General features: G+C 44.6%; 1 protein-coding gene across 1 annotated transcript in view; it reads right to left on the bottom strand.

The window, feature by feature from the left end:
* Nucleotides 1–17,796: 17,796 nt before the first annotated feature.
* The window catches only part of CFAP65 (cilia and flagella associated protein 65), a 46,164-nt gene continuing 39,125 nt past the window's right edge, over nt 17,797–24,835 (bottom strand). The window contains exons 31-32 of the mRNA XM_040440034.1: nt 19,821–19,955; nt 17,797–19,367 (exon numbers count right to left, since the gene is read on the bottom strand). Coding sequence (XP_040295968.1) covers nt 19,241–19,367; nt 19,821–19,955 — 262 coding nt within the window. The 3' untranslated portion in view covers nt 17,797–19,240. The remainder of the gene's footprint in view (nt 19,368–19,820; nt 19,956–24,835) is intronic.

Genomic DNA, 24,835 nt, shown 5'->3' with positions numbered 1-24,835 from the left:
CAGGGGAAGCAAGACTCACAGGCTTTCTCTATGAGTAGACAGGAGAAGCAAGACTCACAGGCTTTCTCTATGAGTAGACAGGGGAAGCAGGACTCACAGGCTTTCTCCCTGAGTGGGTGGGGGAAGCAGGACTCACAGGCTTTCTCTATGAGTAGACAGGGGAAGCAGTACTCACAGGCTTTCACCCTGAGTGGGTGGGGGAAGCAGGACTCACAGGCTTTCTCTATGAGTAGACAGGGGAAGCAGGACTCACAGGCTTTCTCCCTGAGTGGGTGGGGGAAGCAGGACTCACAGGCTTTCTCTATGAGTAGACAGGGGAAGCAGGACTCACATGCTTTCTCTACAAGTAGGCAGGGGATGCAGTACGCACAGGCTTTCCTTATCAGTAAGCGTGGAAGCAGGACTTCTGTATATATGTTGCCAGAAAGTATGATATAGGGTAATTTTACTGGTATCTGTAACCTAATATTGCATCATTATGGTCTTCTACTTGACACTGCCTGTGACATGTAAAATAAGTTCATCTGTACACATTTCCTAACCCTAACAAATAAAATAGAAAACCAAAATTAGATACACATATTTAGGTTTATTAACAAACTGAAACCTGTGAAACTCAAAGTACCTAAAAATATAACAACAATGGTATTTTAATAATAAAATAGTATCTGCAGCCTAACATTGTATCATTTAAATATTTTATTTATTAGGGTTAGGAAATAGGGGTTACGGTTACCAATGTCATTTGTATAGGATTAGAAAATGTATACAGATTAAAGGGTTTTCCGATATTTTTATATTGATGGTGTATCATTAGGATAGGGCATCAATATCTGACCGGCGGGGGTCCATACCCAGCACCACCACTGATCAGCTGTTACCTGCAGTAGCTTCCCTGCCATCCATTCTGTACTGGATAGAGCTGGTTATTGCACGCTGCTCACATTCATTTCAAATGACCTTATTTCATATTTTGCTCAGAACATGTTCAGCATTTTATAGAAGGTCTGCATGTTATACTTTGCATGTAATATATGTTGTCGTAAATATGTGCAAAAGTTTTAGACAGGTGTGGAAAATGCTGCAAAGTAAGAATACTTTCAAAAATAGAAGTGTTAATAGTTTATCAATTAACAAAATGAAAAGTGAATGAACATAAGAGAAATTAAGTCCAATCAATATTTGGTGTGACCACTCTTTGCCTTCATAATAGCATCAGTCCTTCTAGGCAGGGTTGGACAGGGTCAATCAGAGGAAATTATTCATGGGGCCCAACATTTAATCACCAATAAAGTCTAATATGTTTTGGAGCAAAGATATAGACCCTAGTGGCAAGTGATGAGCCTCCAGAGGCAGCTCCAAATGGGATTTTCCCCCTGGATCTTTGGGGTCCACTATGGTTTCAGAGAATGAGTCTACTGGAAGATCCTCTGGCGGGCCAGTCCGACCCTGCCTCTAGGTACACTTACATACAGTTTCTGAAAGAACTTGGCAGGGAGGTTGTTCCAAACATCGTGGAGTGCTAACCACAGATCTTCTGTAGACGTAGGCTTGCTCACATCCTTCTGTCTCTTCATGTAATCCCAGACAGACCGAATGATATTGAGATCAAAGCCCCGTGGAAGCCACATCATCACTTCCAAGACTCCTTCTTCTTCTTTACGTTGAAGATAGTTCTTAATGATGCTGGCTGTATCTTTTGAGTCTTTGTCCAGCTGCACAAAACAGACGTCTCCCTGATGATATTGCATGATGGATAAGCATCTGCCTGTATCAAGCTCTTTTGAAGAAGAACAAAGAAATGGGCAAGATTGAGGACCATAGACGCATTGGTCATCCAAGGAAACACTGCAGCAGATGAAAGACACATCATGCTTACTTACTTTAAAGCAGATACTTATCCATCATGCAATACCATCAGGGAGTTGTCACCTACCCTCCAAAGGGTATCTTGCAGCAGGACAACGACTTCACACATACAGGCAATATCATTAAGAACTGACTTCAGCATAGGAAAAATAAGAAGTCCTAGAAGTGATGATATGGCCCCAACAGAGCCCAGACCTCTATATCATCCAGACTGTCTGGGATTACATGAAGAGACAAAAGGATCTGAGCAAGCCTACATCTGCAGAAGATCTGTGGTTAGCTCTCCACAATGATTAAATCATCTTCCGTGCCGAGTTCTTTGAGAAACTGTCTGCAAGTGTACGTAGAAGAACTGATACTGTTCTGAGGCAAAGGACTATCACACCAAATATTAATTGGACTCTCTTTTGTTCATTCACTTTGCATTTTGTTACTTGATCAAAATAGTTTTAAACTGAAATAAATCTTTAAAAAAATGATATATCCCTGATCTCAGCCCCTCTCCTTCCATCCTATGCTGCCCTCAGATACAGATCTAACAGTGCCCTTTTAATATAATAGAGCTAATTATTACCTTAAAGGGCCAGCGACATAAATCCTCTTTTGTCATAGCCAGATGGTAACAATTTAATACTAAGCAGAGCCAAATATGATAAGTTAATATTGACTGATGAGTCTTATCCTGCTTTCTATGTGACTGACAAACAAATGGTCCCCAGTCCTCACACACAGCTGAGAAAATGGCCCTAGGAGTACAGTATTGTATCTGCCCTTCTAGGGGCAAATACTGAGAAAAGACAGAATACAAGGAAACAGACAATATAAGGTAAAGTATTTTTGAAAAATTATAAGATCTATTACTTGATATTAAGCCTAAGGTTTCGATATTCACCCCTTATTAAGGATGCAATCTTTCCCAGCATGCTTTGTGAGACCATGTATGATGCCTGGTGGACAGGGTGTCTTCTGTGGTGGTTAAATGATTTACAATGACCAAGTCAAAGATCAGATCTCATTTGGATCAAAAATCTGTGGCCACAAACTTCATCCAACCAACCTTAACAATCTGGAGCATGTTTTCTTAGGGGATGTAATACATTTGAAAACCACCAAAAAGAAAAACCAGCCTAGCTTTATTTTGACCCTAATAGGAACAATTATGTGGAAGTAATACTAACCAGAAATAGTTACAAGAAACTAATAGGCTCTGGTTGTAGCCATCAGATTTTCTATGATCTGATAATCTATATGTATAATACTGAATCCACATTTTTCTACATACTATTCCTAATGTACAAGAATATAACTACTATGATACTGCTTCCTATATACAAGAATATATCTACTATAATACTGCTCCTATGTACAAGAATATAACTACTATAATACTGCTCCTATATACAAGAATATGACTACTATAATACTGCTCCTATATACAAGAATATTTCTACTATAATACTGCTCATATGTACAAGAATATAACTACTATAATACTGCTCCTATGTACAAGAATACAACTACTATAATACTGCCTCCTATGTACAAGAATATAACTGCTATAATACTGCTTCCTATATACAAGAATATAACTACTATAATACTGCCTCTATGTACAAGAATATAACTACTATAATACTGCTCCTATGTACAAGAATATAACTACTATAATACTGCTCCTATGTACAAGAATATAACTACTATAATACTGCCTCCTATGTACAAGAATATAACTGCTATAATACTGCTTCCTATATACAAGAATATATCTACTATAATACTGCTTCCTATGTACAAGAATATAACTACTATAATACTGCCTCCTATATACAAGAATATATCTACTATAATACTGCTTCTATGTACAAGAATATAACTACTATAATACTGCCCCTATGTACAAGAATATAACTACTATAATACTGCTCCTATGTACAAGAATATAACTACTATAATACTGCTCCTATGTACAAGAATATAACTACAAAAAATCTACAAACCATGCTTATTACAGCAGCTAGACTGCTGGTCCCTCTATTGTGGAAAAATGAATCAGCTCCTTCGTTCTTGATGTGGACGGAAAAAATTGACCAACTATATCGGTTTGAAGAATTAGCCCACTGGGAAAATCACTCTAGAGCAGTTTTTGTAAAACTATGGTCTCCTTGGAAGCTATATCGCAAATTCTAGGCTTAGATATGTCTTGATTTAAGATTTTGATTGACATCCAACTCTCCCCCTCCCCTATCCCACCTTCCTTTGTCTTGTTATAGCCCCCCCTCGTTAGATATTTGTGTACAATTGTCACTTTTTTTTAATTGAAGTCGTGTATGCAACTATCTTGAATATATTGTGTTTGCTATATATGCACTTGTCCAGCTGCGTCTGGACACAAAATGTATGACTCTCTACATGACTGTGTATTTTTCTCAAATAAAAAGAAATTTGATAAAGAATATAACTACCATAATACTGCTCCTATGTACAAGAATATAACTACTATAATACTGCCTCCTGTGTACAAGAATATAACTACTATAATACTGCTCCTATGTACAAGAATATAACTACTATAATACTGCTCCTATGTACAATAATATAACTACTATATTACTGCCTCCTATGTACAAGAATAGAACTACTATAATACTGCCTCCTATGTACAACAATATAACTACTATAATACTGGTCCTATGTACAAGAATATAACTACTATAATACTGCTCCTATGTACAATAATATAACTACTATATTACTGCCTCCTATGTACAAGAATATAACTACTATAATACTGCTCCTATGTACAAGAATATAACTACTATAATACTGCTCCTATGTACAATAATATACTACTATAATACTGCTCCTATGTACAAGAATATAACTACTATAATACTACCTCCTATGTACAAGAATATAACTACTATAATACTGCTCCTATGTACAAGAATATAACTACTATAATACTGCTCCTATGTACAAGAATATAACTACTATAATACTGCTCCTATGTACAAGAATATAACTACTATATAATATATTTTATACTTGTCGCCATGATTTTACACTAATTCTGTACCAGGTGATAGATGCCTCTTCTTTTCTTACGTGATGGTGTGTATTGTCATTGAAATGATAAGGATGCTGAATACACGCGGATGTCACATGGAGTTCAGTGTTGACTAGGCTTCGAAATCTGCGTGAAAAATTCTGCTGTGTGAACCAAGCCTTAGGCTGCTGTCTGCTCTGCTTGACTTTCTCCAGGCAACCGTTTACCCTAATGAGTTTTCATGCGGCCATATGGAAAATCTCCTCAAAGAGCCAACTGGAGACAGAACGTCACTGCATGTTCCCAGCATCACTGTCACTTTATTCTCTCGAGGAGCGAGGGTCACAGAGGTCGGACCTAGAACCTCTTTAATGGGAATTAACATTTACACTGCTCTTTTACATGAATTTTATAGGCTACACATCCGTCATTGTACAGAATGGGTAAAAAATAGCACATAAACAACACAAAGTGAGCACAACATATAGTGTGGTTTTCAGTTGTGCTGAGTGATTAGGATTCTAAACAAATGTATGCATATTTAAAGGGGACCTGTCACCGGGATTTTGTGTATAGAGCTGAGGTCATGGGTTGCTAGATGGCCGCTAGCACATCCGCCATTCCCAGTCCCCATAGCTCTGTGTGCTTTTATTGTGTAAAAAAAACGGTTTGATACATATGCAAATTAACCTGAGATGAGTCCTGTCCCCGACTCATCTCACGTACAGGACTCATCTCAGATTAATTTGCATACGTATCAAATCGGGTTTTTTTCCACAATAAAAGCACACAGAGCTATGGGGACTGGGTATAGCGGATGTGCTAGCGGCCATCTAGCAACCCGTGTCCTCAGCTCTATACACAAAATCCCGGTGACAGGTTCCCTTTAATGACTATTATTATTATTATTATACTATTATTCCAATTTCCTACAAAAATGTATAAATGAACTGCTAGAAGTGTTCTAGCAAGGTCCAGATGGGGGGTCCCTGGACCTATGGACACCTTCGACTCCGTGCTGTCAGTGTTAAGGGGTCGAGAATCCGCCAGATAGTTGCTGAAGAGCATACATAAGAAAGTGCCACCGATTACCCGATAAATAAGCGAAACGCTTATTCATCGGTTAATCGATCGTTCATACGGACGCAAAAATCGTTGTTTGCCGGCAGCAGATGGTGCTGTGTTAACACACTCTGCTGCCGACAAACAACAAGTCTGTATGGGGACGAGCAATGGCATGACGATCGCTCCTCCCAATACCGTGGAGGAGATCGCTGCATGCAATAGTGGTACTGTCCATTGCTGATGAGCAGGCGATTGCCGGGAAGATACGCTTCCTTCCCGAGAGTCGCCTGCTGTATCGTCCCTTTAGACCGGCGAGGGACACACCTCCAACTTGGTAACACCCAGCTGGACCTTTATTGCAGACTGCTGGCAATTCTTTTATAAACCTATAGTAGGTTGAACAACATAGAGTCATAAGAATAGATGTTCCAGAATTGTTATATGTGGAATACATGTCAGGAGAGGAGACAGGACCTTTTTAAAAGGGATTTTTTAAAATTCAGGGGTAAATGCCCTTTAGGGCTCATTGGTCCGTGCACACATGCAGCCATCTCTCCAGGATGGGACCCCCCTGATCTTTCGGTCACGGGGGGGGGGGTCAGTAGTCAGACATTTATAGCCTATCCACTTGACAAAATGTAGCAAATACACTAAATAATGTAACAATTGTATGGAGTGAGGGAAGACATGAGGCAGGTTTAATCAGTGACTGCGGAACACAAAGGTGTGGGGAAGTCAGATGCTTTTTAAGTGATTGCACCCCCCCCCCCCTCCGCCTCGCCCTGTACCATCTGCTTCGGTGCAATGTTTATTTTCTTCCTCTTTCCTATCAACAGTTTCCTTTCTGTTGGTTTTGAATAATAAGGGACCCGTCCGACTCATTCAAATGTCTGAGAAGTGGATTACGACTTCCATATGAAAATTCTCCTCAGTCATTTCTCTTCAAACAGCTGCTGTCACCAGAAAACCCTCGGGTTTTGCATACGATATGGTCGCACCTGAGGCAGGTACAGGTGCGCTCAGGACCGACCTGGGGTAGAAAGCAGGGTCCATTCTGGGGGATGGCAGAGCTGAATTTCCTTTTCCGTGACGTAAATATAAGTCCAGGGGCCTAATTGAAAAAGAATGGGGCTTATAGCGCAACAGCCCCCAAAAAGGGGTCGAAGTTGGAGGAGGCAGGCTAGGGGGGCTCACCGGGGCACTTAGATCCTGGACACTCGTTCATATGGAGAATGGGTCACCTTCACTGAAGGGATAACGTAGATTATGTCCATGGAGCTTCTAGACACTGGCTAGCAGGTTCCTCTGGCCTTCCATGTGGCCCTTCCCCCTCTCCTTCTGTATTTACTAAGGGCCCCTTCTCTCCCATGTGGTGTTGCCCAGGGGACCCATACCCTCATCAGGCCAGAATTTTCCTCCCTGTAGTAGCGCCAATACCATGACATCACAGTCGCAAAGCTCGCCCCATGACTTTTCCTGAGCTGTGGTGGAGCAGATGGAGCCCCCCATCACACCATGGATTGCTTTGGCCGCAGTTCGGCAGTTTTATGAGCCCTTATATCATCCTCCTCTTTTATATTCACATTATTAACTATGGGTTTTGGGGTAAACTGGGCGATAATACGGCCTCCATCTAAAATAGCTGGTAATGAAGAGAATCCGTAAGTCTCATTCCCTAGAAGAATGTATCTGAGGAGCTTCAAACATAGGTTTTTGGGCAAATTTTGAGTTATTTTCTCCATTCACATGCAAAGCAGCTTTCAAAATTCTGTTGGGTGCCCCTGCAAACAGTGGCCTACCTCCAACCCCCCTCCCCCCCCCCCCCCCCCCCCCCGTCACACGTCACTAACAGCGTGGCGCTGAAGGCATCGTAGGAGAAAAGCCAACCAAACCCAGCTATGGAGGCCGATCAACAGATGGTGTCTGGGGGGATGTTGTAATTTTATCATGCCCAATCCTATGTTCCCCAAAGAGATAAGCCACCGCCAGGGGTGTCTGACAGCAGCTTTCTCCCCACTTCCTCATCCAGGACACATGCATGCTCGGCCGACAGCGATGTGCCTAGATGATAAATACTATATAATCAATGTTATATATTTAGTAAATCACGGGGAGGTGGATCCTGATGCGTTGCAGCTGGATTGGTGCATGCGGACTCGGGAAGTACCTGGCGGGGGGCAGTGATGCTGTGCATTTGAGGAAGTCCTGGGTAATAGCAGAAGATTTGAATAACATTTACAACCCTGGGTGGACTTTGCATATTGGTCTGTAATCCTCCGGCTTTTATAGAGCATCAGCCCTGACAGTTTTATGAGCAGCTGGATGGGTCTAATACAGTACGATTCCATTTGTCTGGCACCTTGTTCAGAAATCCTGATAATCCGGTGGACCCTGCAGATTCTCATGAACATGACACTAGTCTAGTTGCCGGGGCTGACCTGCATCTGTTATCACATACCCTGTTAGTAAATATAGACATGCATGCTCGGCTCAGCTGCCCCCTCCAGACCATCTCTGGCAACAGTTCATCTCCAAGAAAACAGAACCTGTTAAAATCCAACCTGTTTGATCCTTTTTTTCTTCCAATGTCTGCCATAGTGTGAAAGTCGGGACACCCCATATACATCACACCACAGCCAGCTTATCCTTTATTGTCGGGGAGCCCCTTCCCTGCGCCACTTCCGCCACATTAAATCAAGATTTCTTAACACACCCAGTGAGCCCTGGAAAGAGGGACAGGATCCCAGAACTTCATGTGACTGTTATTTTATCAGGATTTACAGAAAATGTCAAAGATAATCTGCTAACAAGCGAGCAAAATGTGCCCCCCCCCCCCCCTGATACAACAGGAGCCGTGTGTGGGGACATAGAAAGGCTTCAGGGCACAACAGCCGATAAGCGGCCGGGATGAGAACATTAACCCTTCGATGTGAATATGAGAGAATTACAGTTTTTCTATTTTATCTGCCCAAGTTCTCTATTAGTGAATCAAATATAAAAATATAAAAATTATCAATAAAATAACAATTGTTATTCTACAATGTTATGTATCTTACATGGGATCTCCATTTTTATAATTTGAATTTAGCACTAATCTACAAATACTATATCCATATGTACTGATCCGGAGTTACATCCTGTATTATACTCCAGAGCTGCACTCACTATTCTGCTGGTGGAGTCACTGTGTACATACATTACATTACTTATCCTGTACTGATCCTGAGTTACATCCTGTATGATACTCCAGAGCTGCACTCACTATTCTGCTGGTGGAGTCACTGTGTACATACATTACTTATCCTGTACTGATCCAGAGTTACATCCTGTATTATACTCCAGAGCTGCACTCACTATTCTGCTGGTGCAGTCACTGTGTACATACATTACATTACTTATCCTATACTGATCCTGAGTTACATCCTGTATTATACTCCAGAGCTGCACTCACTATTCTGCTGGTGCAGTCACTGTGTACATACATTACTTATCCTGTACTGATCCTGAGTTACATCCTGTATTATACTCCAGAGCTGCACTCACTATTCTGCTGGTGCAGTCACTGTGTACATACATTACATTACTTATCCTGTACTGATCCTGAGTTACATCCTGCATTATACTCCAGAGCTGCACTCACCATTCTGCTTGTGGAGTCACTGTGTACATACATTACATTACTTATCCTGTACTGATCCAGAGTTACATCCTGTATTATACTCCAGAGCTGCACTCACTGTTCTGCTGGTGGAGTCACTGTGTACATACATTACTTATCCTGTACTGATCCTGAGTTACATCCTGTATTATACTCCAGAGCTGCACTCACTATTCTGCCGGTGCAGTCACTGTGTCCATACATTACATTACTTATCCTGTACTTATCCTGAGTTACATCCTGTATTATACTCCAGAGCTGCACTCACTATTCTGCTGGTGCAGTCACTGTGTACATGCATTACTTATCCTGTACTTACCCTGAGTTACATCCTGTATTATACTCCAGAGCTGCACTCACTATTAGATTTGGACATACATGGATGGACAGTGGCTAGCAGTGTTATATATATATTTTTTAGTTTTTCAGTACAGCAATATACCTATTAAAGGGTGGCGGGGGTGGTCGGAGGGGTCCTGGGTTTGAATCCAGCCATAGGCCACATCTGCATGTGTGACCAAATGGGAAGCAGAACTTATGTGAGTGACCACAATCTCTGTACAGCGATGTGGAATATGTTGGTGCTATATGTGGGGATTCGCTCTGGTAGTTAGGATTAGCGGGTGGAGGACAGAGGCAAAGTACACAGTTCTTGGTTCAAAACATCAGTGTTTATTCACACGTGAAAGCAAGACAAAAACGCAAGTTGCTTGGTGATCGTTCACACACATGAAAAGTTCATATACAAAACAGTCACCTTTTCTCCTGGGTGTTACTTCACACCCTGTTGGAAGTTCTGCCTTGTCAAGTCCACAGGCAGGCGTTAGGCGGCCTGTTCGCCCTCACAGGGGTCTGAGCCCTCCAGTCCGGCTCAAGCCGCAGATCCCAACACAGCCCTCAGACCTCCTGAGCTCCACTGTCAGACGGAGGTAATCCTCATTACCTGGCAGTGCTGGCTGGTTTATATGCCTGGCTAAACCCAACCTGGAACATGGGGAGTAGTCACCCACCCAGCACTTTGACTACTCCTAGTAAGAGCCGTTCTCATCAGCTATTATAGCCATACTAAGTATCAAGGTGTCAAACAGCAACTGCTGCTGACACATAAAAAACGGCTCTTACTCCACCGAGGCCGGGAACCCCGGTGACACGTACCTATCATCCACGATTCCTGGTACTTTCTTACATATCTCCCCTCTTTGTTCAATCCTGAGGGGGTGAACACATGCCATACAGTATTCTCGGGACAGGCCATCCGCGTTTCCCAGCAACCGGCCTGCCCTGTGTTCTACGGAGAACTTAAAGTTTTGTAAGAACAGGAACCACCTCATCTATTTGACAGCGGAGTGGTCGGTCACCAGGCAGAATGTTCTCCCCAACAAATAATAGCGGAGAGACTCGAGTGCCCACTTGATCGCCAGGCAATCTCTCTCCACTATACCATACCTGGTCTCGGCTGGGGTGAGCTTGCGGCTTAGGAAAACAACGGGATGCTCCTCCTCGTTGACTTCCTGAGACAGTACAGCACCGAGGCCTACTTCGGAGGCGTCCGTCTGTACTATGAATTCCCTCTTGAAGTCGGGCATCAGCAAAACTGGGGACCCACACAGGGCCGACTTCAAAGCGGAGAAAGCCTCTTTCGCCTGGTCATTCCAATGAACCATCACTGACTTGTGTCCCTTCAATAACCCTGTCAATGGCGCGGCTAGAGTAACAAAGTGGGGAACAAACCTCATGTAATAGCCTATCATTCCTAGGAATGACTTTACTTGTTTAGTGGTGACAGGTCGGGGCCAATTCCTTATCGCCTTTATTTTGTTTACTTGGGGTTTGATGACTCCGCGCCCAATGACATACCCCAGGTATTTTGTCTCCTCTAACCCTATCGCGCATTTTTTGGGGTTAGCGGTTAGTCCAGCTTTTCGAAGGGAGTCCACTACAACCCGCACTTTGGGAAGGTGACTTTCCCAGTCAGTACTGAGGATGACAATATCGTCCAGGTAAGCTGAAGCGTATCGACGATGTGGTCGCAGCACAATGTCCATTAGCCTTTGGAAAGTGGCGGGAGCGCCATGCAGACCAAAGGGTAACACCTTGTACTGGTACAGCCCCTCCTGTGGGATGAAGGACGTTTTCTCTTTGGCAGCCTCCGTTAGGGGTACCTGCCAGTACCCTTTGGTGAGGTCCAAAACAGAAAATACCGGGCTTGTCCTAACCTCTCAATCAGCTCGTCTACCTGGGGCATGGGATACCCATCGAACTTGGACATTTCATTTAGTTTCCGGAAATTGTTACAGAATCGTAACGACCCGTCCGGCTTTGGTATTAAGATTATCGGACTGGACCACTCAGTTTTGGACTCCTCAATGACGTCTAGTTGGAGCATTAGTTGTACTTCCTCCGAGATGGCTCGTCGCCGAGTCTCAGGTACCCGGTATGGTTTCAACCGGATTTTGGCCTGAGGCTCAGTGACAATGTCATGCTGGATTATGGAAGTGCGTCCAGAGAGGTCTGAGAACACATCCGTGTTCCTGCTGACGAACTCCATGGCCTCCTGAGTCTGTTTAGAGGAGAGGCTGTCAGCAATCTTCACTGTGGCAACCGCTTCCCTTACATCAGACAGAGGGGCCGGAACCTCTCCTCCCAGAAAAACCGGGCGCGGGCTGTCGTCAGTACTGGTCTCCCTATCTTTCCAAGGTTTGAGCAAATTCACATGGTACACCTGCTCCGGCTTCCGCCGCCCTGGCTGGTGTACCTTGTAGTTTACTTCTCCAACGTTTTCGAGTATCTCGTAGGGTCCCTGCCACCTAGCCAGTAACTTACTGTCCACTGTCGGTACCAGAACCAAAACCCGATCTCCCGGGTTAAAGATCCAGACTTGAGCCTGCCGATTATACACCCGACTTTGAGCTCGCTGTGCTGCCTCCATATGTTCCTTTACCAGCGGCAACACGGTTTCCATACGTTCTGCATCTGGGTGACGTATTCAAAAACACTTTTATATGGTGTGGGTTGTTGCTCCCACGCCTCTTTGGCTATATCCAACAGATCACGTGCATGTCTGCCATATAGAAATTCGAAGGGCGAGAACCCAGTAGAGGCCTGGGGCACCTCTCGCACTGCAAACATAAGATAGGGCAGAAGGAGGTCCCAGTCTTTCCCATCCTTAGACGCTACTAGTTTTAACATGGTTTTTAACGTTTTATTAAACCTTTCTACTAGGCCGTCAGTTTGCGGGTGATAGATGGACGTCCGTATCTGCTTGATGTTCAGCAACTTACAGAGTTCCCACATGACCTTGGACAGTCAGAACCTCTTTAGGTAGCCCCACTCTGGAGAACATCTCCATTAACTCCTTTGCTATGAGTTTGGCTGATGCATGTTGCAGTGGCACCGCCTCCGGGTACCGAGTGGCGTAGTCTAGGACTACCAACATATTGGTAGTTGGAAGTTCTGCCTTGTCAAGTCCACAGGAAGGCGTTAGGCGGCCTGTTCGCCCTCACAGGGGTCTGAGCCCTCCAGCCCGGCTCAAGTCGCAGATCCCAACACAGCCCTCAGATCACAGCACAAAGACCTCCTGAGCTCCACTGTCAGACGGAGGAAATCCTCATCACCTGGCAGTGCTGGCTGGTATTTATGCCTGGCAAAAACCCGGCCTGGAACGTGGGGAGTAGTCACCCACCCAGCACTTTGACTACTCCCAATAAGAGCCGTCCCGGATTAGCTATTATAGCCATACTAAGTATCAAGGTGTCAAACAGCAACTGTTGCTGACACATAAAAACCGGCTCTTACTCCACCGAGGCCAGGAACCTCGGTGACACGTACTTATCATCCACGATGACTCCTTGTACCTTCTTATATCAACCAAAGGAGAATTGGTACTATATAGTATCCATTAAAATAGTTTTTTATTAAATGACATAGAAGACATATACAAAAACATGAATGCAGAGACCATACAGGGTGCCATAAAAGACAGTCCACATTAACATCACTTTTCAACAGTGGATGATCGCTATACACTAGGCTATCTTGCTATAGGAAAGCTGTGTGAAGACGCCCAGGTCAGCATAAAATATCAAAGCTGGCTCTGGCTGTGCTCACAGCTATCTAGACCTAAGGTGCATCTACTGTAGCATAAATATAAACAGGGTATAGATAGCATTCTTATATTAAGGCCGACACCATACAACCTATAAGGTGCATCATATGGTGCTATAATATATATAGTCAGGCCGATCAAAGTCTCTTTTTCTTACCCTGTATCCAGTGCTGTATTGGTGTGGGCTGGCTCTGTTTGGCGTGCTCCTCGACGCACGTTTCGCTTTATTGCTTAATGAATATAAAGTTCAGCTTCTGGGTACGGCTACATGTGGCATAAACATTGTGTATGGAAAATCCAGTGTTTTATAGTATAAGCAAAGTGGATAACATTTTAATAATCTCATCCACACACTGCATAAAACAATCTGCATCTTAAAGGACAATGCACAGGAAAAAATCCTTTTTTTCAGTGATGTGGTCACTCCTGTGTCAGAGCTGACATCTAAATACCAGAAAACACACACATTGGAAACTTGATAGTTTAATGTTAACCCCTTTGCATTCAGTCTCTAGTTTCCGTTTTAGAGTGGCGCAGTCTTCTGTGCTTTTAGCAGGTACGCCGCCATTATTTTCATTGTGGTCACCACTTTTTGAGGGTGTGGTCTAATTGTTGCAACAATATTTAGAATTCCGTCCATTTGAACAAGGTTTGTTACATCTATAGCTGTCTTAAAGGGGCAGAAGAGTTGAAGGGATCTCCCAACGATAAGCAGGATCCCGTCTCTGGGACCCCATGGGATTAGCTGAGCTAGACCCAGTGATCAATGGGTTTCCACGTCAGCAGCTTCTCCAGATATCCAAGGTACTCTTGATATTTTGTAGGTTAATCCAAGGTGCGTCCCTTTAAACCGTCCATCTACTGATTTAAGACATTACACAGGCTGAGCAGCTGCACACGCAGAGATAAGAAGCAGTTTTTTTGGATAGGTCTGAGCTCATAATGGTACACTGATTAGATAAGGAAGGCTCACATACATGTACAAGATAGAGTACACAACCACCTATGCAGATGTAGCGGGGGTGAGTTAGTCATTTGACAGAACTCATGTGATATTACACTTTGTAGTTGTGTTGTTTCACAGGACAGCAGTTTTTTTTGTACAATTCCCTAACAAATTAAATCTGCTACATCTGTACAGAAATTCCCTAATATGCTCTACAGGCGCTATCTATAGTAACCTGTATTCTGGGAACAGGAGCTGTACAGGTGAAACTCGAAAAATTAGAATATTGTGCAAAGTTCATTTATTTCAGTAATGCAACTTAAAAAGTGAAACTAACACATGAGACTCATTACAGGCAAAGCGAGATATTTCATTCTATTATTTGTTATAAATTAGATGATTATGGCTTACAGCTTATGAAACCCCAAAGTCTCAATTTTGAGGTCCCCTTTGCTCAGGGGGTATGGATTAATTAGCGGACTACAGGGTGACACTTTGAGCCTAAAATATTGAACCTTTTCACAAAATTAATTTTAAGCTGCATTAATGCAATTTCTTTTAAGTTGCATTACTAAAAAAAATAGACTTTTGCACGATATTCAAATTTTTCGAGTTTCCCCTGTATATAGTAACCTGTATTCTAGGAACAGGCGCTGTCCACAGTAGCCTGTATTCCGGGAACGGGTGCTGTCCACAGTAACCTGTATTCTGAGAACAGGCGCTGTACATAGTAACCTGCAGTCTGAGAACAGGTGCTGTAGTGTCCACAGTAACCGGTATTCTGAGAACAGGCGCTGTCCAAAGTAACCTGTATTCTAGGAACAGGTGCTGTCCATAGTAACCTGTATTCTGGGAACAGGTGCTGTCCACAATAACCTGTATTCTGAGAACAGGCGCTGTACATAGTGACCTGTATTCTAGGAACAGGTGCTGTCCAAAGTAACCTGTATTCTAGGAACAGGTGCTGTCCATAGTAACCTGTATTCTAGGAACAGGCGCTGTCCACAGTAGCCTGTATTTCGGGAACGGGTGCTGTCCACAGTAACCTGTATTCTGAGAACAGGCGCTGTACATAGTGACCTGTATTCTAGGAACAGGTGCTGTCCATAGTAACCTGTATTCTGGGAACAGGTGCTGTCCACAGTAACCTGTATTCTGAGAATAGGTGCTGTAGTGTCCACAGTAACCTGTATTCTGAGAACAGGCACTGTCCATATTAACCTGTATTCTGGGTACAGGCACCTTCCATAATGACCTGCATTCCGGGAACAGGTGCTGCCCATTGTGGCCAGTATTCGGGGAACGGGTGTCCATAGTAACCTGTATTCTGTGAACAGGCGCTGTCCATAGTAAGCTGTATTCTGAGAACAGGCGCTGTCCATAGTAACCTGTGTTCTGGGAACAAGCACTGTCCATAGTAGACTGTATTCTGGGAACAGGTGCTGTCAATAGTAACCTGTATTTTGGGCACAGGCCCTGTCCACAGTAACCTGTATTCTGGGTACAGACGCTGTCCATAGTAACCTGTATTCTGGGTACAGACGCTGTCCATAGTAACCTGTATTCTGGCTACAGACGCTGTCCATAGTAACCCGTATTCTGGGATGCCCTAGAGCACACTGTACTGCCTGCATGTCTCCCATTATATTAGAAAATTGCTCATAATGCAATTCCCCAAAAGAGGTGGTCAAGTCTCTTTTGATATACATTGGAAAAAGCCCCCTGGCAATGATCTGATACTAAGGGGTCTAGTTCATAGGGCTCTCAGTGTCTAATCTATAGGAAATCCCTATGATACTGTTTTCTTTTTATTTATTTTTAAGAATTGGCACATCCAACCACCCCACCCTTTTCCCCAATTCACCAGTTACGACTTAATATAGTTTGTCATTTAAGATTTGATGACATTATTTATAATGATTTGGTTTTTTTTTACTCACTACTTCCATAATCTAAAAATGATAATAACATAATATAAATTTAAATTTGAAATTAAGTAATAGTTATAACTAACTCTATTTAAATCCATCAAGATTGAAAACAAACTATTATCCTATCTGTTATTCCATCTTACCTATGTTACGTACTTCATACCAATAATAACCACCACACATAGAATTCTGTTATAAGTGAAAATCTTTTATTGTAAGAGATACAAAAACATACAATTTACTTAAAGAGGACTTTTCACTGTTTTTTGTTACACTAAGTTCCTTTAGAAGCGGGGTACATTCCGCTGATGCTGCTATAACTTGTCTTTTTATCAAACGCCCCTCGGCCGCCCCGCTGTGCCCCATGTTCTGTTTTAACGCCCTGTATGCTAGTACAGGGGGGAGGAGATGCTAGCGTTTCTCAGGGGGCGTCTCCTTCTCCCTGGCTGTGGCGTGGTCCGCCGTGATTGGACTGCGCCACAGCCAGGGAGAAGGAGATGCCCCTTGAGAAGCGCTGGCGTCTCCTCTTCCCTGTATCGATGCTATTAGCCTACAGGGTGCGAAAACAGAACGGGGGGCACAGCGGGGCAGCCGAGGGGCCTTTGGAAAAAAGAAAAGTTATAGCAGCTATGCTGAAATACTACTTAGGGGTATTTCAGGCGCAGATAGCGGTGCAAGGCTTACGCCAGGTCCAAAACTGTGGGCGTTGTGCGGCCGGTAGGCCCGTCTCATTCACCATTTTCTATGCCTGCTTTAGGGTCCATTCACACGTACGCAAATGGGTCCGCATCCGTTCCGCAATATTGGGAACGGGTGCGGACCCATTCGTTCTCTATGGGGCCGGAAGAGTTGTGGAAAGCACACTATGTGCTCTCCGCATCCGCATTTCCGGAGCACGGCCCCAAACTTCCAGGGCGCAGCTCTGCAAAAAAATAGAACATGTCCTATTCTTGTCCGGAATTGCAGACAAGAATAGGCAGTTGTATGGGGGGTGCCGGCCGGGTGTATTGCGGATCCGCAATACACTACGGACGCGTGAATGGACCCTTAGACGTAGAAAAAGGTCTAAATGTAAGTCGGCTCAGAAGCCTCCATACTGCGCCTCTTCATAACTTCAGTGGCTCAACCGTAGTTTAGGGCTTTAAACGCCGGTCTTAATAAATGTGCCCCTTAGTTTAACAAAAAAAATAAAAAATGGTGAAAGGTCCCCTTTAATGTTTGTTACCCTTAAATTAGAAAATACTCAATAAAAAATGTGCTGCTAATCTACAGGAAATCCAGGTCTTATCTATAGGGAAACCCGATAAGAGCTTCTTTCTTCTATCCTAGTGAGCAGTGAATGGCCCCCAGTGTAGTAACTGCAGAGAACCAGCAGCCTGTACTCACTCCACCGCTGGTTTCCGGAAAGTAATGCATTCTCAGTCCAATAATGGTTGGGCGCACGTCCAGATCTAGATCCGGTTAGATGGAGAAGTGGTGTAGGGTTCACAGGGCGGCTATAGGAAGGAAGCAAGGTGACGTGAAGGCTGCACAATGCAGTGTGCCGCTTTATATGGAGAGTACAGGTCTACGCCAGGGGTCAGCAACCTACAGCAAACAGCTGTTGTGAAACTACAACTCCCAGCATGCAAATTTGCTTGGCTGTTCTTGGAACTTGCATAGAAATTAACTGAGCAGCTGTAGTCCTCCGACCGCTGGGTGCAGGGATATATCTATATAAAGCTTAATCATTCTGGAACTTTCTAATATATTTTGCATTTTGTTCCCCACCTTTATCAAGATCCTTGCTTGCTGTCAGTTTCCAGAAAATGAGTATGTGTACAGACCTAATACTTATCGCAGCTGAGGGTCTACTACATATCTCTCTACTGTCCTGTGTAGTTTGTTACAATGTATCAGTGCAGGTAAAATGTATCATTCTGTAGTCCAGGTTGTTTGGCTCATTGCCAAGACTGGATACAATGGTAACACACCCATCAGCTGTTAGAATTAATTGATCTGTACAGGGTTTCAGAATGTACACATTCGTTGGCAGCAAGCAGAGATCTTGAAAGTATTGAGGAACTGAAAGGCAAAGTATATTAGGAAGTTTCCGATTGTTTCATTATATTGTACAATGAGTAAGCTTTATTGACACAAGACCGGATGAGCCCTTTGAGATGACCGCTAGTTCCGGCAGCTGCAGAGGTCACAGGGTGCAGTGAGGCGGCTGGGTCACAAAATAATTGATGTGCTTTAAACAAACTGAACACAATGCCAGTATGACATAAAGCCACTCAGGCGGCACAGAGCAGGTTAACGTAGAAAGCGTAATCCACGGATTAATAAGTATAACTCATATGGTGAGGTATGAGGTCCTTCGTACCTCAGCAATGCCTCTAGTACCTAATGCATTCATAAATTCAATCCACGTTTCAAGGGGTTCCTCTCTACGGCCACCTCTAGAAACGAGCTATATCGAGGGTCTGTCCTATGCAGGTGCCTCTTTATACCCTCTGTGGGTACAGATGTACCTGCACAGGACGGAGTGGTTCAGCCCCAGAAGAGAAGCGCCCCTTTAAATCTTCCTCTAATTGGTAAAATTGTGTGATTGGACCATGAATTCTGGAGATTTGTTATTTCACACCGTGTGCTTATGATGGATGTCCGCAGGGAGAACAGATCCTGGAGCTTCGGGAGAACGTGGAGCACCTGGTACATCCTGTGCCTTGGAGACAGTGCAGCCCGAGGAGGTCGGTGTCATCCCCCTGTCAAACAGAGACCCGAGATGTAATATTTGTGCACAAAACCACAGACCTATTGTGTTGACACAGCTGGAAATTTTGATTGTGTCACCTGAACAGGTAGAACAGGCAGATGCGACTTATGGTGAAATCTATGCTGGGAAAAGTCGACCAAAGATCTGGCAGGTTTGGATATTTTGTGACCATGTCACCGTCACGTCATGTCTTGTGTAGTAGTGCAACTGCATCATTCACAATCACTACTGCAATGTCGCAACGTCACCTTGTGATCTTGGTGTCACACCACCCCAGCTACCGTGTAGCCCTAGGCCAGGTCTGCTAGTCCCATTGGTGTTCGTAGTGACTGTGCATGCAGGGTGACTGCTCTACCAGGACCACAAATCGAGCCCCCCGTGTTCGCTGTAGTTGACCTCCCACTGATCAGCGTTACCAATCCATTAACCTGTGCTGACATACCTGGGTGTTGTAGGTGGCAGCGCGATGACACGAGGGCGGGTTGTGAGAACGACTTCTCCGCGGTTGGCTTCCGTCATAATGTTCTGCAATGTGTTTTCCAGTATGGCCTCCACCAGCTGACTGAATATTGGTGCCCTGAAAGAGACAGCGAACATTTAGAAAATCCACCATGCTTGTGCATTCCCCATAGAATAAAAACTCTGGAGCATTGTGCTGTATGTTACTGAATGTCAATGAGCGACAGCCTGTGGTGACAACAGACAGTCTAAGGCAGGCATCCTCAAACTGCGGCCCTCCGGCTGTTGCAAAACTACAACTCCCAGCATGCCCGAACAGCCTACAGGAATCAGTCTACAGCAGGGCATTGTGGGAGTTGTAGTTTTACAACAGCTGGAGGCCGCAGTTTGAGGATGCCTGGTCTAAGGCATGGGCCAGCGACCTCTGACACGCCAGCTGTTGTTAAACTACATCTCCCAGCATGCAATCTTCACTTACATGGGAGTTTTCGACAACAGCCAAGTACGCGTGCATGCTGGGAATTGTAGTTCCACCACAGCTGGAGTGCCGGAGGTTGCTGATCCCTGGTCTGGGGAAACACTGAGAAGAGGAATGAAACAATGTATTCATATATTTCTAGAAGGAATTAGGCTACTTTCACACTAGCGTTCAGAGCGGGTCCGTCTGATGTTTCCTCAGACGGATCCGCTCCTATAATGCAGACGTTTGCATCCGTTCAGAACGGATCCGTCTGCATTATAACTTAGAAAAAAGTCTAAGTGTGAAAGTAGCCTGAACGGATCCGTCCAGACTTTACATTGAAAGTCAATGGGGGACGGATCCGTTTGAAGATTGAGCCATATTGTGTCATCTTCAAACGGATCCGTCCCTATTGACTTACATTGTAAGTTTGAACGGATCCGCTTGCCTCCCCACGGCCAGGCGGACACCCGAACGCTGCAAGCAGCGTTCAGGTGTCCGCTCACTGAGCGGAGGCTGAACGCTGCCAGACTGATGCATTCTGAGCGGATCCGCGTCCACTCAGAATGCATTAGGGCTGGACGGCTGCGTTCAGGGCCGCTTGTGAGAGCCTTCAAACGGAACTCACGAGCGGACACCCGAACGCAGGTGTGAAAGTAGCCTTACAGAGGAACGACACAACGCAGAGATCTAAGTAAAGATGGTCTGATGCAAGTATTTACTAGCAGCCATGTCAGGAGATCTGAGAGGCCCTCTTTAAATGGATTGCTGGGGCAGATTGTTTAGTAAAGTACTCAGAATGGTGTAAAAAAAAAATATATATATATATTTTATGTACAGTAGCCATGATTTTCAGGAATATTTCCAGCCATTAAATATTTATAGGATATCCCATCACTTTATGATTGTTCAGACCTCCGACACCCTATTAATCCTGCAATAAATTAACTCCTCTCTGCACAGCAGTGCCCCGGCCACCCAACTGTGCAGGAACTGCAGCTGTCCCCATTCACTTCAATAGGAGCAGGCCTGCAGTTTCTTCCACCACACAATGGATGCAGCCAGGGGCGTAGCGAAAGGCTCATGGGCCCTGGTGCAAGAGTTCAGCTTGGGTCCCCTTCCCTCTTTGTGGGCAGGGGCAGAGACGCACATGGCCTACGTACTACCTGAGGCAAAAATTGAAACGGCACCTCCCCCCCATGCCAAATTCTCAACCTAACCCCTTCCCTTCAGCCAGAGGTGTAACTTGACCAGCTTGCACTTTCTATAATACTGGTGTCTTCTTATGCACCACAAGGGTCTTTGGGCCCCCTCAGGCTCCTGGGCCCGGTAGGGACTGCTACCTCTGCACCCCCTATAGCTGCGCCCCTGGATGCAGCTGTGCAGTTTTCAGACCCAACTTCTATTGCTGAAGCTACAAGGGTGTGGATACGGGGTGTCGGACCCCACCAGCCTAAATAAATGACCACCGTGTGCCTGCCATCTTGAATGGGTCTGTGATCCGCATCAGACGGTTCGCCCAGCAAAAAAGTAAAGCATGCACTACTTCTTTCTGGTGCGGAGGCACGGACAGAAAACTCACGGAAGCACAGACCTTCCGTCTACTTCCGATCCACACGAATGGGTCCGCATCTGTTATACGGTGCACACACGGCCGGTGCCCGTATATTGCGGACTTGCTGTTTACGGACATCCTACGGTCATGTGCATGAGGCCTTATGTTCAATCGGGAAAAACTAAGGTACTTGACCTCATTGTGTAGAAGGAATGACAATCCTGCCGCCCGTATTCTAATGTATATACACACAGAGTGAAGATCCCCGAAGGCTGTTTGTAAAGTATCAGGATTTGGTTTCATACCGCAATGTGCCGTCTCCCAGGTGACTTATTCCAGGTGACCCTGAGGATCAATGATATAATGAGGTGGCATAAGCAAGGGCTCGCTGTGCTCGTGATAGCACATGATGTTAGCTCACTTCTTGGATTCGGAATAATCATCTGAACGCCTCCGCAATGAAACACGTGGTCAACCTCTTTTTGTTTAAAGGGTCCCCCCAATAACCTGTGCTCAGCTTTCATGGCCAGTGGGACCTCATATTTCCTGCAGCATTACCATGTAATGTATGGATGTGCTGGGGACACTTGGGCTGATAAGAGGGGAACCCTGGAGATGGTGGACCCCACTGCAAACCCACAATGCACCAATACAGCCCAAATAGTGGCGGTTATGTGCAGTCAGGAACTAAAGGCAGAAAGTCTTTTTTTAAAGTGAAACTGAAAAGCGGAAAAGACTTTTGATATGTCATAGTGACGTTTCAAAGGTTTTAATCATGGTGGTCCGGGTGATGAGACCCCCACCGACTGCTGTAATGAGGCGAAAGAAGCGCTCAGTCTTTCTTCACTGCAGCAGACAGACTTGAGATTGGTCTGGTAGAGTTTCTGCTGCATCCGTCTTCTGCAGCGAGGAGAGAGCGCTCTGTGTGACTGCTTCTTTCTCCTTGATTCAGCGATCGGTGGGGGTCTCAGCACCATGATCAAAACCTCCAGTATGTCATTAGGACGTAGCAAAAGTTTTAGTTGCGTTAACTGGCAATTTAAAGCATGCTGCAGCTGTTTATTTAATGCGTTAAGTGTCAGGTTAAACTCTGCCACATCTGTAGTCCACAAAAACAGCCGAATACAACATGTAATGAGAACTGAAACAGGGTCCAGTGCAGGCGCTTAAGCCAATGGTGCGCAATTATATGCGATTGCGATATGATGTCATAGTGCCCCCTGGTGGTGAGTTGTAACAAATGGTGCATTTGACGTTTTGTACTGAGGGACCACCAGCAAATACTAGTGATAAATGCTAAAATAAATAATAAATATTATAATAATAATAATAATAATACAAATAAATAACCAAATACAAACATCCAGCCATCTCCGGACTTTGCTTTATGTTTTCTCCTAAATCACCATATTCCTCACCAAAACTAGTGCTAAATGATGTAAGACTGCCCGTACATTTAGAGGCTTTGTGCCACATGGAAAAGGTTATTGGTAACGATTAAAATGATTTAGTGATTTTAGTCATTACATTGGATTCTGCCCCACCACATTGGGCGTAGCTAAAGGCTCATGGGCCCTGGTGCAAGAGTTCCGTTTGGGCCCCCCTTCCCTCAGTGCTTTGTGGCCACGGGCAGGGAAGCATATAGCCTTCGCACTGCCTGAGGCCTCCTGCACACGAAGGTGTGCGCTCTGTGGCCATATTGCGGACCAGATTTGCAGATCCACAATACACGGGCACCGTTCCGTGTGCATTCCGCATCACGGATGCAGACCTATTCACTTCAATGGGTCCGCAAATCCGGAGATGCGGAATAGTGCGGAACGGAACCACAGAATGCAACCCTACGGAGTGCTTCCGTGGGGTTTCGTTCCGTACTTCCGTTCCGCAAAAAGATAGAACATGTCCTATCTTTTTGCAGAACGGCCGGATTGCGGACCCATTAAAGTGAATGGGTCCGCGATCCGCTGCCCCACGGACGGTGTTCGTGCATTGCGGCCTGCAATTTTCGGGCCGCAGCACGACCACGGGGCGCACACGTTCGTGTGCAGGAGGCCTGAGGCAAAAATTAAAATGGCAACCCCTAATGCTAAATTCTGGACCTTAACCCTTTCCCTCCACCAGAGGTGTAACTTGACCAGCATGCATGTTCTATAATACCAGTGTCCTCTTATGCGGCACAAGGGTCTTTGGGTCCCCTCAGGCTCCTGGGTCCGGTAGTGACTGCTACCTCTGCGGCCCCTATAGTTACGCCCATGTTTATGACACTTTTTCTAGATTGCTACTGGTTCCGATATAGGGAGATTTATTGTACTGGCAGCACATAAGTCAGGGACCCTGTTTCTATGTATATATTCATCTATATTAGGCCTCCTGTGGGGGCTCACAGAGTCACTTCATCTCTATACTGTAGAGCTGCAGGCACTCCAATCACCAGTGTATGGTGCTCTGTATAAGGGCTCATGCACACGACCATTGGATGTTTTGCTGTCCGCAAAACACAGATACCGGCTGTGTACATTTCGCATTTTGTGTAACGGAACGGCCAGCCCCTAATAGAACAGTCCTATCCTTGTCCTTAATGCGGACAATAATATGACATGTTCTATTTTTTGGCGGAACGGACATACGGACATACGGATACAGAATGCACAAGGAGTCTTTTTTTTTTTTTGAGGCCCCATTGAAGTGAATGGTTTCTGCAAAAAAATAATGGAACTGACATGGGAAAAAAAAATACATCTGTGTGCCCTAAAAGAGATATTCTTCCCTATGAGCAAGCAAGAATGTTCCCATAAAATGATGAGTAACGGAATACACTTTCAATAATTCCGCAATCCCGGCAAGGTCATGTGACTGATTATTTGCGGCCTTTTCCTCTGATGTGCTTCTATTATCCTGTACGTTATGCAGCTGACCAGGAAGAAACATGAGCACATCCGGGACATCAGAGGTGAGCTCCGCAGCCAGTTGGCCGGTCGCATGT

The sequence above is a fragment of the Bufo bufo genome, chromosome 7, assembly GCF_905171765.1.
Source record: "Bufo bufo chromosome 7, aBufBuf1.1, whole genome shotgun sequence".
Lineage (NCBI taxonomy): Eukaryota > Metazoa > Chordata > Amphibia > Anura > Bufonidae > Bufo > Bufo bufo.
Note: the sequence above shows the minus strand (reverse complement) of the source record. Positions and strands in the feature narration are given on the sequence as shown.